This window comes from Gossypium raimondii, chromosome 12, assembly GCF_025698545.1.
Source record: "Gossypium raimondii isolate GPD5lz chromosome 12, ASM2569854v1, whole genome shotgun sequence".
NCBI classification, from domain to species: domain Eukaryota; kingdom Viridiplantae; phylum Streptophyta; class Magnoliopsida; order Malvales; family Malvaceae; genus Gossypium; species Gossypium raimondii.
The window spans coordinates 44,987,040-45,001,832 of NC_068576.1; the positions used below are offsets into that span (position 1 = coordinate 44,987,040).

The window sequence follows — 14,793 nt, forward strand, 5'->3', positions numbered from 1 at the left end:
CAAGAGAAATAAGCTTGATTGAAAACTTGATTAATGACTTCGTTCAAGACTTGATGATAAAAATGAATGAAGTAGTCCACTATTTATACTAGTAACTTTGCTAAATTAAGAGCCAACTAGTATAGAAAATCAAGGAATAAAATATTAAAAATCCCTACATAATCTCCTATTAAGTCAACAAAAATTTCAGCTAATTAATCTTGGAAAAATTCTGCTTTGGCCCTCCTTCTTTGCTCCTTTCTTCAAACTAGCCCAATTGTTTCCTTTTTCTTCTATTTAGCCCCAAATTGCACCCCTGCACAAAATTCAACAAAAACATGGAAAAATTAGTGGTGCACTCTCATAAATTAACCAATTTAATTACATAAAATATGTAACTTTAGCATTTAATCAATTTGTCAAACATGTATGGCCCAATTGCTCTTGTGAATGAACTTAAAATCGAAGATGAGTACCGGTTTGGCAGGTAATCAAACAACTATGGATTCGACAGCATAGAAAGCATGGTAAGGATTAAGGAAGCAGAAGTAACGATGTTTCAAAGCACGAAGAGAAGCTGAGAGTTGCATGATGATTCGGGTGAAATGTGAAAAGTTCGAAGAAGAGTATGCGGACAATTTCTCGAGTCGAGAAAAGACGAAGGAAGAAAATGGAAGAAGTAAAAGTTTTGGAACATTCACATTGTGATTATTACACATTATATATTTTTTAACTAAATATTAAACACGCAAATAAATTTTCAAATTTTAGAACTTTAAATCTTAATAAAAACCAACTAAAATCAAATTGCTCATTGTTGATTCTATATTTGAAAGAAAAATGCCAAAAAGAATAAAATAAAATAAAAACACCGCATGCTCAGGTGTGTTTGAATGTATTCCATCATGTTTTTGACAATATTAGGTCAAGTTAAACAACTGAATCATAAATTATAAATATAAATAAATAAATAAATTATGCTTGTTATTATCATAACAATAAAAGAATCGAAACTGATCAAAGTTTGGTGCAACAAAAGAAATTACTCTCAATATCAGCACCGAAGCACCAAAGGAAAATAAAAAAAGCAGTGTTGGAAATGGTTGATGGAAGGATAAAGGGGAAATATGGACCATAGAGATTTTAAATTGCAAAAGCCAAAATGCCATTTGCCAATGAGTCACGGCAACTTGTATTGGTTGGTTTCCCTTTTCGACGGTCAAATCTATAAAATATCTCTATTAATAGGTATACACATCTTTACTCAGTTTCTTTTCAATATAATAATATTCATAGCGATGTTTTCCTTTAATTTTTCGATTTTTACATATTTAGAAGATTATATATTTATGTTGTTGATGTAGGGTAAAGCAAAGGTGGTTTTTAAGTCATTGTATGGTGCCTGAAGATAGAGAAAATCAAGAATAGTAATATTAGGACGAAGGGTGTAATGCAGAGCGTTGCCTGTACTTTTTTTAGACATGTCTTGGGGAGGCTTCAATGTCTAAGTCAATGTTTGAGCACGGCGCACATGTAACTCTCGGTCTGTTACGTGTTCTGCTTCATCGGTTATTTAGTTTTGCTCCAATAATTTATATTTGAAAATGGGGGACGAAGTAAAACATGTTTAGGAGAAGTTGGAAGTTGCTCCAGCCTTAGCAAATTAATGTGGAGTTTAGATTGACGGTTGAGTACGGTACGGTGTGTTTAATTATTGTCGAAACCACTTTTTTTTGAAAAATAAAAAATTTTGTTATCGACTTATTAAAAATGAAAATGGAGAGCCGCCACCGATCTTTTATTAAGGTGTGATCGATTCACCATTAAAAATAAATTTTAGGTCTGCGAGATTTGAGAAAATATGTCCGGGAGTCGGTTACGCACGAGGAAGGGTTAGCACCCTCGTAACGCCCAAAATTGGTACCTAATCGATTGTTTAATGTCTTAGTGTCGAAACTTTGAAAAGATTTTAAAATACGATCCTTTGAAAAGAAAATTTGAGTAAAATGAATTGGACGATGAGATTTACTTATTTCAAAGAAATAAATCGTCACACTCAGTAAGTTAGAGTGCAACACTTTAAATCCTCAAAATTAAATTTATTTCTTGACTTTTAAAACCTATGTATTTTGAGAAGGATATCCGATTATTTGGGTCAATCGAGAAATCAAAACCCAGTAAGTTAGGGTTCAATTTCTTAAAATTCCTAAACACCAAATATTGCCTTTATTTATTTGTTAGAAAAAATCATCGTCTCGAGAAAGCAATACGTCATATCCAATGCGTTAGGACACCACGTATCGAATTCTCGAGAATGAGTTTTTTATCTGGAATTTCTAAGTTTAAATTGAAAAAGGGATATTCGGTTATTTAAATCATCAAAGTGAATTGAAGCCCAGTAAGTTAGGGCACAATCCTCTCGAGAATCTTGGATACCGAGTGTCGAAACCATTTTTTTGAAAACAAAAAATTTAGTTACCGACTTTAAAAAATTGGAGTCGCCACCGATCCGTGATTTAGGTGTGATCGGCTCACCTTAAAAACAAATTTGGTCTACGAAATTTGAGAAAACAGTTCGGAGTCGATTCACATACGAGGAAGGGTTAGCACCTCAATACGCCCAAAAATCGGTACCAAATTAATTATTTAATGTCTTGGTGTCGAAAATTAAAAAGATTTTGTTAAATTCAAATGTTGAAATCTGAAAAGGATAATCAATTATTCAAGTCATGCGAAGAAATTGAGACCCAATACGTTAGGGTACAATTTCTCAAAATCCCCGAATTTTGAATATCACTTTTCAATTAATTTCAAAGAAAATCTTCATTTCGAGAAAATAATAGGTCATGTCCAATACGTTAGGACATAACCTATCGAATTCCTGAAAATGATTTTTATTTATTTTAAATAACGAATATTCTCGGTTATTTGGAATTAACGAAGAAAATCGGAACCCAATACGTTAGGGCTCAATTTTCCTCGAAAATCCCTAACTTTGAATATCGTTTTATTTTGAAAACCCTTGAATCATAAAAAGAAATCGATTTTAATATTTGACAAAATCAAAATGTATTTTAAAAATATGTTAAAAGGTTAATGCAATATGAAACAAGTATTTTACTTTAAATTATGTGTATACAAAAGTTATGAAAATAAAATATAAAATTTGTACATGTATTTATAAAAGTAAAAGTATATATATATAAAATATTAATAAATTTTGAAAGCATGTACATGTACACATATATAAAACGAATGTGAAAATGTATTTATAATAATTTTGAATAACATGTATATATATTATAAAAAACATATATAAATGTATGAAAATAAAATAAAAGTAAAATATAAAAGATATATACGCATTTAAATCCATTTAATATATATATATAATGTATAAGCATATATAAAAAAATTGTAACATACGAAAACATTTAAATGTTATAAAATATAATGTATATTATATGCATATGTAAAACAAAAACTACGAAAGCCAAATAATAATAAAATATATAATATGTATATGTATCTAAAAACATTTGAAATAAATACATATATATTAACATACATATACGTATATATATAGATATAATAATAATAAAATAATATAATAATGACAAAACGGCCAATTTAAAACTTAAAACAGTGATTTGGGGTAAGTTTGAAAATAATAAAATGCGAATGGACCAATTAGAATACGCAATTAATAGTAAGGGACCAAAAGGGGAATTAATCCACTCCCCAAAACGCTGCACAACAACACGGGTTAGATTGAAACAGGAATAAAATATGCGGTAAAATCTGAAAGATAAAGAAAATAATTGAAGCACTCCATAAGAACATGAGGACTAAATGCACAAATTGTCCTTTTTGAACCATATATAACCCCATCTCAGAACCCTAAAAAAATCACTTTTCAGCCACTCCCCAAAATTGCGCCGTAACTCTTCTCTCCCTCTACTGTTCCAACTCCTCCTCTACTCCGATGGCGTCAAAGCAAAGGAGTCCTCCAACAACACCGCACCGGTAATGTCTTTTATTCCCTTTCTTTATTGTCTTTGTGCTTTGAAAGAAAAAAAACAAAAAAACAAAAGAGAAGCAAAAATAACAAAAAAAAACAGTAAAAAACGAAAAAAGAAAAGATCCGAATCTATCACCTTCAAAACGTTCTCTTTTTCTCTTTGATATCTTTTTTCAGTGTTTTAGTACAAATTTTGCTAACCTTCTATCCTCTATTTCTTTTTTTTTTTCTCTTAATTTTTGTAACCCCCCTTACAAGATTTTGAATGGCTTTTTTATAGCCAAATCCGTTTACAAATAGCTATCCTCCCCATTTTGCTTCTTTGTTGTTCGTGATTCTGAGATCTGTGCTGAAGGGCGAACGTGAGCGACGTGGAGGTTGCCGAACGATGGAGGGGCAACGTATGCACCCAAACCGCTGTTAGTCACCGCTAGGGTTAGGTGGGGTTTGGGCTTGTTCGTATTGGGCCCGCAATTTGGGTTCTTGGGTTTAGTAATTTGGGTTATTGTAAATGGGCCGGGCAAAATTTGTTTATTACAGCTGCCCCTCTTTGCTCGTTGTCATGTAATGAGAACATAGCAAAGACTCTAAAATAACCAATTTTGCCCGGCTATACTGGACTTTGGTACACTTCTTCTTCAAGTAACCACATTCCTTCTTACTTGTAGCTTTTCAAAAGAACAAAATTTGCTATTTTTAGTCTGCTCCACTGCAACTTCAGGGAGATAAAACTGGATGTGACATGCTCTCTGCAACCTCAGAAATATAAGATCTAGATGTTAATCCGCTCCACTGTAACTTCAGGGAGATAGGATTGATTTCTTCTGCCTGTTCCCCTGCAACTTCAGAGAAATAAGACTGGATGCGATCTGCTCTCTGCAACCTCAGAAAGATAAGATCTGGATGTTAATCCACTCCACTGCAACTTCAGGGAGATATGATTGATTTCTTCTGCCTATTCCCCTGCAACTTTAGAGAAATAAGACTGGATGCGATCTGCTCTCTGCAACCTCAGAAAGATAAGATCTGGATGTTAATCCACTCCGCTGCAACTTCAGGGAGATAGGATTGATTTCTTCTGCATGTTCCCCTGTAACTTCAGAGAAATAAGACTGGATGCGATCTGCTCTCTGCAACCTCAGAAAGATAAGATCTGGATGTTAATCCACTCGCCGCAACCGGGGAGATAGGATTGATTTCTTCGCCGATTCCCGCAACTTCGGAGAAATAAGATCGGATGCGATCGCTCTCGCAACCTCGGAAAGATAAGATCGGATGTTAATCCACTCATTGTAACCCGGTGAGATAGGATTAATTTCTTCGCTGTTCTCTGTAACCCGGAGAAATAAGATCGGATGCGATCGCTCTCGCAACCTCGGAAAGATAAGATCTGGATGTTAATCCGCTCCATCGCAACCGGGAGATAGGATTGATTTCTTACGCTGTTTCCTGTAATTTCGGAGAAATAAGATCGGATGCGATCGCTCTCGCAACCTCGTAAAGATAAGATCTGGATGTTAATCCGCTCTATCGCAACTTCGGGAGATAAGATCGGATGCGATCGCTCAGTAACCTCGGAAAGATAAGATTCGGATGTTAATCCACTCGCCGTAACCCGGGAGATAGGATTGATTTCTTCATCGCTCCATCGCAACTTCGGGAGATAAAAGCGGATGCGATCGCTTCAGTAACCTTAGAAAGATAAGATCGGATGTTAATCCACTCACGCAACTTCAAGGAGATATGATTGATTTCTTACATCGCTCCATCGCAACTTCGGGAGATAAGATCGGATGCGATCGCTCTCGCAACCTCAAAAGATAAGATCGGATGTTAATCCATTCGCTACAACCGGGAGATAGGATTGATTTATTCGCTCGCTCCACCGCAACTTCGGGAGATAAGGCGGATGCGATCGCTCTTCGTAACATCGAAAGATAAGATCTGGATGTTAATCCACTCCGCCGCAACCGGGAGATAGGATTGATTTCTTCATCGCTCCACCGCAACTTCGGGAGATAAGATCGGATGCGATCGCTCTCGCAACCTCGGAAAGATAAGATCGGATGTTAATCCACTCCGCTACAACCGGGAGATAGGATTGATTTATTTCACTCGCTCCACTGCAACTTCGGGAGATAAGATCGGATGCGATCGCTCTCGCAACCTCGTAAAGATAAGATCTGGATGTTAATCCACTCCGCTGCAACTTCAGGGAGATAGGATTGGTTTCTTCTGTCTGCTCCACTGCAACTTCAGGGAGATAAGACTGGATGCGATTTGCTCTCTGCAACCTCAGAAAGATAAGATCTGGATGTTAATTCACTCCGCTGCAACTTCAGGGAGATAGGATTGATTTATTTTGCCTGCTCCACTGCAACTTCAGGGAGATAGGATTGAAGTTTCACCGGTTTGTTCTCTGTTGAACATGACCTGTATAATTCAATTTATAAACCTAATTATGTCTAATGATTAGGATGTCATGATCAGAATAAATCAAATGCTCCTAACTAGACGTGTATGAATGACATTTGAATGTAAAATTTTTCTTTTAGAGAATGACCCCGCTTAGGTTGTCATTACTCAAAATTTATTAAGGCTTTATCACCGACGTTATACAACGCCTTCTTGCTTGGCTAACATCTTCAAAAGCGCTTAATCCAGTTGCCCCCACTGTAAACTTCCAAGTTTAATCTACTGGGATGCAACATTTGTACCATCTTTCTCCCATTGTAACCCAATGATAGAAAAAACTAGCCTTTTCTCAATCCTCCACTATCACAATGCAAGGACGCAGAATGTAAAGCCCCTCCATCACTTTCACCATTTCTAGGGAGTCATACCAAACGCACATGCAAAAATGAAGAATATTCTTTCTCCGAGAAAACCTCCTCTTATTGCAAGGTGATCATAGTTTGTTTGTTCATTGACGCTTTGTCACCAACACGATATCTTGTCATTTTGTTTAATTAATGCTTTTGACAACAAAATCCAAAGAAATAGTCTTAATTTAGACTCTTCCTTCTCAGATTTCCCACCTTTAAACCAGGCGTGTTTTAAACAATAGTCCTATTTCAGGTTCCCGTATTATTTAGAAACTTCTAGAGTAATATGCAAAACTTCCCTTGTGAAAGTTTTATTAGTCTACTAATCATTATTCTAATGCAATAAGCTCTGCTCGAACTGAATAAATAGAATTGAATTAAGAGCATAGCTCGAAATGAATAAATTATCAATAATATTGAGAACAAAAGAGGAGTTGACTCGTATCTTGAAAAAGAATAAAGTATTCCAAGAATAAGCAATTCAATATAAATAGTATGAAGACTAGGTGCCCCAGATATCGCAGTTTGAACTTCTCTGCACAAACTTCCTGAAGACCACTCTGAATCCGACATGTGCTTAGAAGATCTACAGTACTCTGTCGATGCCCCCAAGATGTTGCGTCCCCTTTCCCACTGATTCAATCATTGCAAGATCACCGGATGTGTCACCTGATCAGCATTTGAGCCGCCCTTTTTCGGGTTTTCGACTCAAATCCCCTTTTGGTCCCAAAGTGCCCTTTACGGGTTTTCACATTGGCCTCTCCCTTTTCTTTCTTTCTTTTTTTTTTAGGAAAAGTATTTTTTAACTGAATCCGAGTTTACGGGATTTGGCAAGTCCTTGCCATCCATCTCACTCAAAATCAAAGCTCCCCCTGAAAAGGCCTTTTTTACAACATACGGACCTTCCAAATTTGGCATCCATTTCCCTCTAAAATCCTTTTGTATAGGAAGGATCTTTTTCAACACCAGCTCCCCCTCATTAAATTCTCTGGGACGAACTTTTTTGTTGTAGGCCCGCATCATCCGCTTTTGATACATCGACCATCTTTGAATGACTTTTAGCCTTTTCCCTTCAATTAAGTTCAATTGATCGTAACGAGATTGAACCCAATCTGCCTCATCCAATTTCAACTCAGATAATACTCGGAGAGAAGGAATTTCTATTTTAATAGGTAGAACTGCTTCCATGCCATAAACCAAAGAGAAAGGTGTTGCCCCAGTCGACGTCCTGACAGATGTTCTATAAGCAAAGAGAGCAAATGGTAATTTCTCATTCCAATCCCTGTAAGTCTCGGTCATCTTTCCCACAATTTTCTTGATATTCTTATTGGCTGCTTCTACTGCACCATTCATCTTTGGGCGGTATGGCGACGAGTTATGATGTCTGATCCCGAATTGACTGCAGACCTCCGCTATTGCACTATTGTTTAAATTCAGCGCATTATCAGATATGATCCTCTCAGGCATTCCGTATCGACATATGATTTCCTTTTTCAAGAATTTGCTAACAGCTGACTTCGTGATATTTGCATATGAAGCAGCCTCCACCCATTTGGTAAAGTAGTCAATAACCACAAAGATGAAGCGATGCCCGTTAGAAGCTTTGGGCGATATTGGCCCAATGACGTCCATACCCCACATAGAGAAAGGCCATGGAGAAGTCATAACATGAAGAAGTGAAGGAGGTGCATGTATTTTATCACCATAAATTTGGCATTTATGGCACTTCTTAGCATAGCTGATGCAATCTCTTTCCAAAGTAGACCAATAATACCCAAATCTCATGATCTGCCTGGCCATTGTGAATCCATTTGCATGTGTTCCACAAATACCTTCATGGACTTCTTCTAGAATTTTTCTAGCTTCTACTGCGTCTACACATCTTAGCAGTACTTGATCCTTCCTTTTTTTGTACAGGATTTCCCCATCTAGAACATAGTCAATAGCCAATCTTATCAGTGCTCTTTTATCATTCTCCGTTGCATGATCTGGATACTCACGATTCTTTATATATCGCAATATATTCAAATACCAGGGATGATCATCCTTTTCCTCCTCCTCAACATTATAACAATGAGCCGGGGCCTCAGAAATACTTATCTGAATAGGCTTCATATCCTCTAACCTATTCACTCGGATTAGGGAGGCTAAGGTAGCCAACGCATCAGCCATTTGATTCTCATCTCGTGGAAGATAATAAAAAGTAACGTCATCAAACTCATCCATCAATTCAAGAACCATCTTTCGATAACTGATCAGTTTAGAGTCCCTTGTCTCCCATTCTCCTTTGAGTTGATATATCACCAGTACAGAATCCCCATACACTTCTAACACTTTGATTTTACGCTCATTGGCTGCACGAACACCCATAATGCATGCTTCATACTCTGCCATATTATTTGTGCAATCAAAATCCAGTTTGCTAGCGAAAGGATAATGATCTCCACTTGGAGATATTAGGACTGCCCCAATTCTATTACCCACAGCATTTGAGGCTCCATCAAAATTTAACTTCCACACCTGATCCATTTGGGAATTTTCTTCAGTGGTTGCCACGTACATTAAATCCTCATTTGGGAAATCAAAGTTCAAAGGCTCATAATCCACCAAGGCTCTGCTAGCTAAAAAGTCAGCTTTTGCGCTCCCTTTCACAGCCTTCTGACTCACATACACTATGTCAAATTCAGAAAGCAAGATCTGCCATCTAGCCATCCTCCCATTCAAAGCAGTCGACTCCATCATATACTTTAAGGGGTCTAACTTTGAAATTAGCAATGTCGTGTGATACAACATATATTGTCGTAATCTTCGAGTTGTCCAAACCAAAGCACAACACAACTTCTCAATAGCTGAATATCTCGCTTCACAATCGGTGAATTTCTTACTGAGATAGTATATTGCCCTTTCCTTTCTCCCTGTCTCATCACGTTGGCCCAACACGCACCCCATGGATTTGTCAAATACTGTTAGATACAGTATTAATGGCCTATCCGGATTAGGTGGTGATAACACTGGAGGATTAGACAAATATTGTTTTATTTTGCCAAAAGCCTTCTGGCAATCTTCATCCCATACACCAGGATTATGCTTTTTTAGGAGACGGAATAGGGGATCACATTTCTCAGTCAGTTGTGAGATAAACCGAGAAATGTAGTTCAATCTTCCCAGAAAACCCCGTACTTCCTTCTGTGTGTGTGGTGGAGGCAAATCACGTATTGCCCTGACTTTGTCTGGATCAACTTCAATTCCTTTCCCACTGACTATGAAGCCCAACAACTTCCCCGATCTAGCTCCAAAAGTGCACTTTGTTGGATTAAGCTTGAGTGGAAATTTCTTAATCTCAAAATAATTTTCGCAAGACTTGAACATGCTCCTCTTCTGTTCTAGATTTTGCAATCATATCGTCAACATAAACCTCAATCTCCTTGTGCATCATGTCATGAAATAAAGTTACCATAGCTCTTTGATAAGTTGCTCCCGCATTCTTTAATCCAAAGGGCATCACTTTATAACAGAACGTTCCCCATAAAGTGATAAATGTGGTCTTTATCATATCTTCTGGGTGCATCTTTATTTGATTATATCCAGAAAAATCGTCCATGAAAGAAAACAATGAATAGCCTGCAGTATTATCTACCAAAGTATCAATGTGAGGCAACGGAAAATTATCTTTTGGACTAGCTTTGTTCAAGTCTCTGTAATCCACACACATTCGCACCTTCCCGTCTTTCTTAGGGACAGGGACAACATTAGCTACCCATTCTGAATACTTAACTTCTTGCAAGAAACCAGCGTCAAACTGTTTCTTGACTTCCTCTTTTATCTTTAGCACAATGTCAGGCCTCATTCTTCTGAGTTTCTGCTGAACCGGCTTGCAATCCTCTTTTATGGGAAGACGGTGCACCACAATATCAGTGCTCAACCCAGGCATATCTTGATACGACCATGCAAAGACATCTTTGAATTCTCAGAGTAACTCAATGAGGTCTTGCCTTGTTTTGGCAGAAATGTCAGTTCCAATCTTTACCTCCTTTCCCTCCTCTAGACTCACAATCTCCAATGATTCTTTATGAGGTAAGATTTGTTTATCCTCCTCTTCTACTATTCTCAATAAGTCCGGAGATACATCACAGTCTACGTCATCTTCAAAACTCTGTGATCCTTCTAAACACCTATCTCGTTCGAGAGGTGATTCTGAGTCTGAAGCAGCTTCATTCATATCATTGATATCTGGGGACCTATGATAGGTGCCAAAGAATATACAAAGAGTATATGAATTTATGAACAAAATATGATTATGAAATGAATAAAGAATGATGTAGCAAAAAAGAATAAAAGAATAATTACTCGAAAAAAAAGAAATAAAAGAATACTGGCTCAAAAATGCATACGAAAAAGTATATTTATTATAATATCCAAGATGTGCCTAATCCATAAAGAAATTATATTTTAAGTTAAAACGATAAGGATGTTCTGCATATTTACTCTGAACAAGCTCTAAAAACTACAGGAATCTCTTCCGCAGTCCAATTGTCTAGATCATTTCCAGGCTCGTAAGGGCGAATCTCTAGCCAAGTCTCTCTTCCAATCGTGTCTAGGGCATTGATGTGAACATCTCCTAATATTTCTTCAACACCTTCCACCTCAAGCACTCTTTGTTCCGTATGAATAAACCCTCCTGACACGAAGGTCTTGGATATATGAGGAAAAACCATAGGCTCCCAACTAACTTCAATTCCACTCAGGCGTGCCTTTCTTCTCTCATGTCTTCTCTCTATTTCCCTTCTTCTTTGTTTTACATTTGGTCTATAACCCAGACCAAAGCGATCAAACTTTTCTTTCATCACTGGTGCTTCAACTCTTCCTTGCAAATCTCTTCCCAAACCTTTTCCGGGTACAGCTCCTCTTCCCACCATTAATTGAAGGCCCATTCTTGTAGTCTTGGATATCTTTGGTACTGGAATTCTATTCCCCTCAGCAATAAATGTTGTATTAATAAACTCTAAAGTCTGGAAAGAACATTCCACCACCTCTTCGTCCGTCTCCACATATGGTGCATTGCTGGTCACTGACGCAATAATACTTTCCTCGGCATTTATTGTCACTAACCGTCCTTCTGTCACCAATTTTAACTTCTGATGCAGCGTTGAGGGTACGGCCCCTGCCGAATGTATCCAAGGTCTGCCCAATAAACAATTATATGAAGGCTTGATATCCATTACAATGAAATCTACTTCATAAGTATTCGGGCCAATCAGCAACGGTATCTCAATTCTCCCCAAAACCTTTCTTTCCGTTCCATCGAACGCCCTTACCACGTTTTGACATGCTTTCATATGTGAGCTATCTACAGGTAGCCTATTGATAGTAGATAAGGGCAGTACATTCAATGCAGACCCATTATCGATTAAAACTCCCGAAACCAAACTTCCTTTACACCGAGCAGTAATGTGCAGAGCTTTCGTGGACCCCATACCTCCAGATGGTATTTTGTCGTCGTTAAAGAAGATAAAATTATCAGCGCTTATATTGTTCACCAACCGACCCAATTGGTTGACAGAAATATCACTTGCCACGTACGCTTCATTTAAAGCCTTCATCAACGTATTTCGATGTAACTCTGAATTCATGAGCAAAGACAACACAGATATATGAGTTGGCTGCTTATGTAGCTGCTTTACCATGCTATACTCACTGTGTTTCAGAAATTTCAAGAATTCAGTGGCTTCTTCCTCCTTTATTGGCTCATTAATCAATGGCCTTAATTCAGCCTTCTTCTCTTTCTTTTGCTCAGCTGCAATAACTTTTTCCTCCACCGATTCTGTCTGATCATCTATCCGACCATAATACTTCTAAGTATTCACATAAAAAGCTGTCTTTTGTTTTTCTCTCTCAACACTAACTAAAGCTTCTTTCTCCGAAACTGTTACCTCGCATTCATAATTCCAAGGGACCTTCTTGTTATCCTTATATAGAAACTTCACCGGCTTTTGAATAACAATCTTTGGTGTCATTTGTGCCTTAACTTCAGTAACTCTTGGGCGCGAGATGATTATCTTCGGAATCCTCGTCTCTGACTCCGATGCGTATATATTTTCTTTTCTTTCTTCCTCTTCAAAAAACTCTATTTCTCCAATATCCATCATGCTCTGGATCAGAGCTCTGAACTTCTCACATTTTTGAATTTCATGTCCCACCTCCTGATGGAACTCACAATAATTTTGGGTCTTGCCACCCTCCACTAAATCTGAAACAATCAATCTTCTTCCTACCATTTCCTTCCAAACCCTCCTCAAAGGGATCTTTACCTCAGCAATATTCTTCTTGACCTTCTTCCCTGTACCTTCACCTACCATGTTTACCCCTGCATCATTATGTTTGGGTAATGGATTTTCCGTACCTGATGAATCATCTATCTTGACAACGCCCATCTGAAGTAACTTCTCAACAAACTTTTTAAAAGCAGTACAATGCTCTATGGAGTGCCCCGTAACTCCTGCATGGTAATCGCATTGTGCATTTGCGTCATACCATTTAGGATATGGAGGCTGTAAGGGGGTCAAATAAAATGGGGCAACAACGTGCGCGTTAAATAAATTCTGATACAACTCTTTGTACGACATAGGAATGGGTGTAAACTGAGGCCTCTCATTACTTGGCCTTGTACCAGATTCCTGTTTTGATGAACCCTGTTGACCTGTCACCACCTTCCTCGGCTGATTCACCGTAATTGATTTGCTATGTGTATTCACGTTGTTTACCTCACCCTCTTTTTTCTTTGAATTTTATCTTCTATTGTTATCTCCAACATCAATCTTCCCGCTCTTTATAGCACTTTCAATCATCTCACCACTCATGACTATATCAGCAAAATTTTTCGTGGCACTGCCTAGCATGTGTGTGATAAAAGGGGCCTTTAGCGTGTTTACAAAAAGCATAGTCATTTCTCTTTCAAGAAGCGGTGGCTGGACCTGCACTGCCACCTCTCTCCACCTCTGAGCATATTGTCTAAAACCTTCATTCGACTTTTTCTCCATGTTCTGTAAGGTAATCCTATCAGGAATCATTTCTGCCACATGACCGTACTGCTTCATAAAAGCCTGTGCTAAATCCCTCCAAGAGCTAATCTTAGCACGGCTTAAATGATTATACCATTTTGACGCAGCCCCTGTGAGGCTATCCTGAAAACAATGTATCAATAACTGGTCGTTATTGACATGCCCAGTCATTCGCCTACAAAACATAGTAATGTGGGCTTCAGGGCAAGTGGTCCCATTATACTTCTCAAAATTCGGCATTTTAAACTTGTACGGAAGCACCAAATCTGGCACCAAACTTAAATCCTTAGCATCCATCCCATGACATCCTTCAGTAGTCTCCATCGCTTTGAATTTCTCCTCAATCCACTTCCATCTTTCTTCAAATTGCTTTGGTAATTCTTCTTTTGTTTTCTCTCTTTCAACTGCTTCATCGAAATCAGGAACAATAGGATTGGCAGTATTATTCTCAGGACTTGAGCCTGATTCGATTTGAAAATTCATCGACCTTGAAGCATCGGCTTGAACTTGCTGAGGCCTAATCGTAACAGAAGATTTACGCGGGTACCCTTCCGCTTGGTGCTGCACATGTAAAGGAGTGAAGCCTGGAGGATAGTGGAGTCCATCCTCATCTTCCTCTTCAATACTTGTTACAGGGTTCTTTCCCTTATCTTTCCCTTCGGTTAACAATCGCGTTAACTTTGTTATCATACTTCCTTGTGATTCCTCCATTTTATCCATCAAACTTTGTTGAATCTTCTCGAGTTGTTCCTTCATTTGCTGTTGAAGCTGATCTTGCATTTCTTTTTGGAACCCTTCGAGCTTTTCCAACCTTTGGTCCATATTTCTTGATTTCGCTCGTGTACTGTAACGGTGCTGAACTAGCTGGCTAGATTCCAGATTAACTGAGAAATGATTTTGATTAATCAGA

At 37.9% G+C, this 14,793-nt stretch overlaps 1 protein-coding gene across 1 annotated transcript; it reads right to left on the minus strand.

The window, feature by feature from the left end:
- Positions 1-5,138: 5,138 nt before the first annotated feature.
- On the minus strand, positions 5,139-14,705 carry LOC105762207 (uncharacterized). The gene is given in 8 exon segments (XM_052625284.1): positions 5,139-5,654; positions 7,792-8,124; positions 8,233-8,367; positions 8,494-10,168; positions 10,170-11,063; positions 11,311-12,674; positions 12,756-13,541; positions 13,623-14,705. Coding segments are annotated over 8 exon segments (6,786 nt in total).
- Positions 14,706-14,793: the final 88 nt, after the last annotated feature.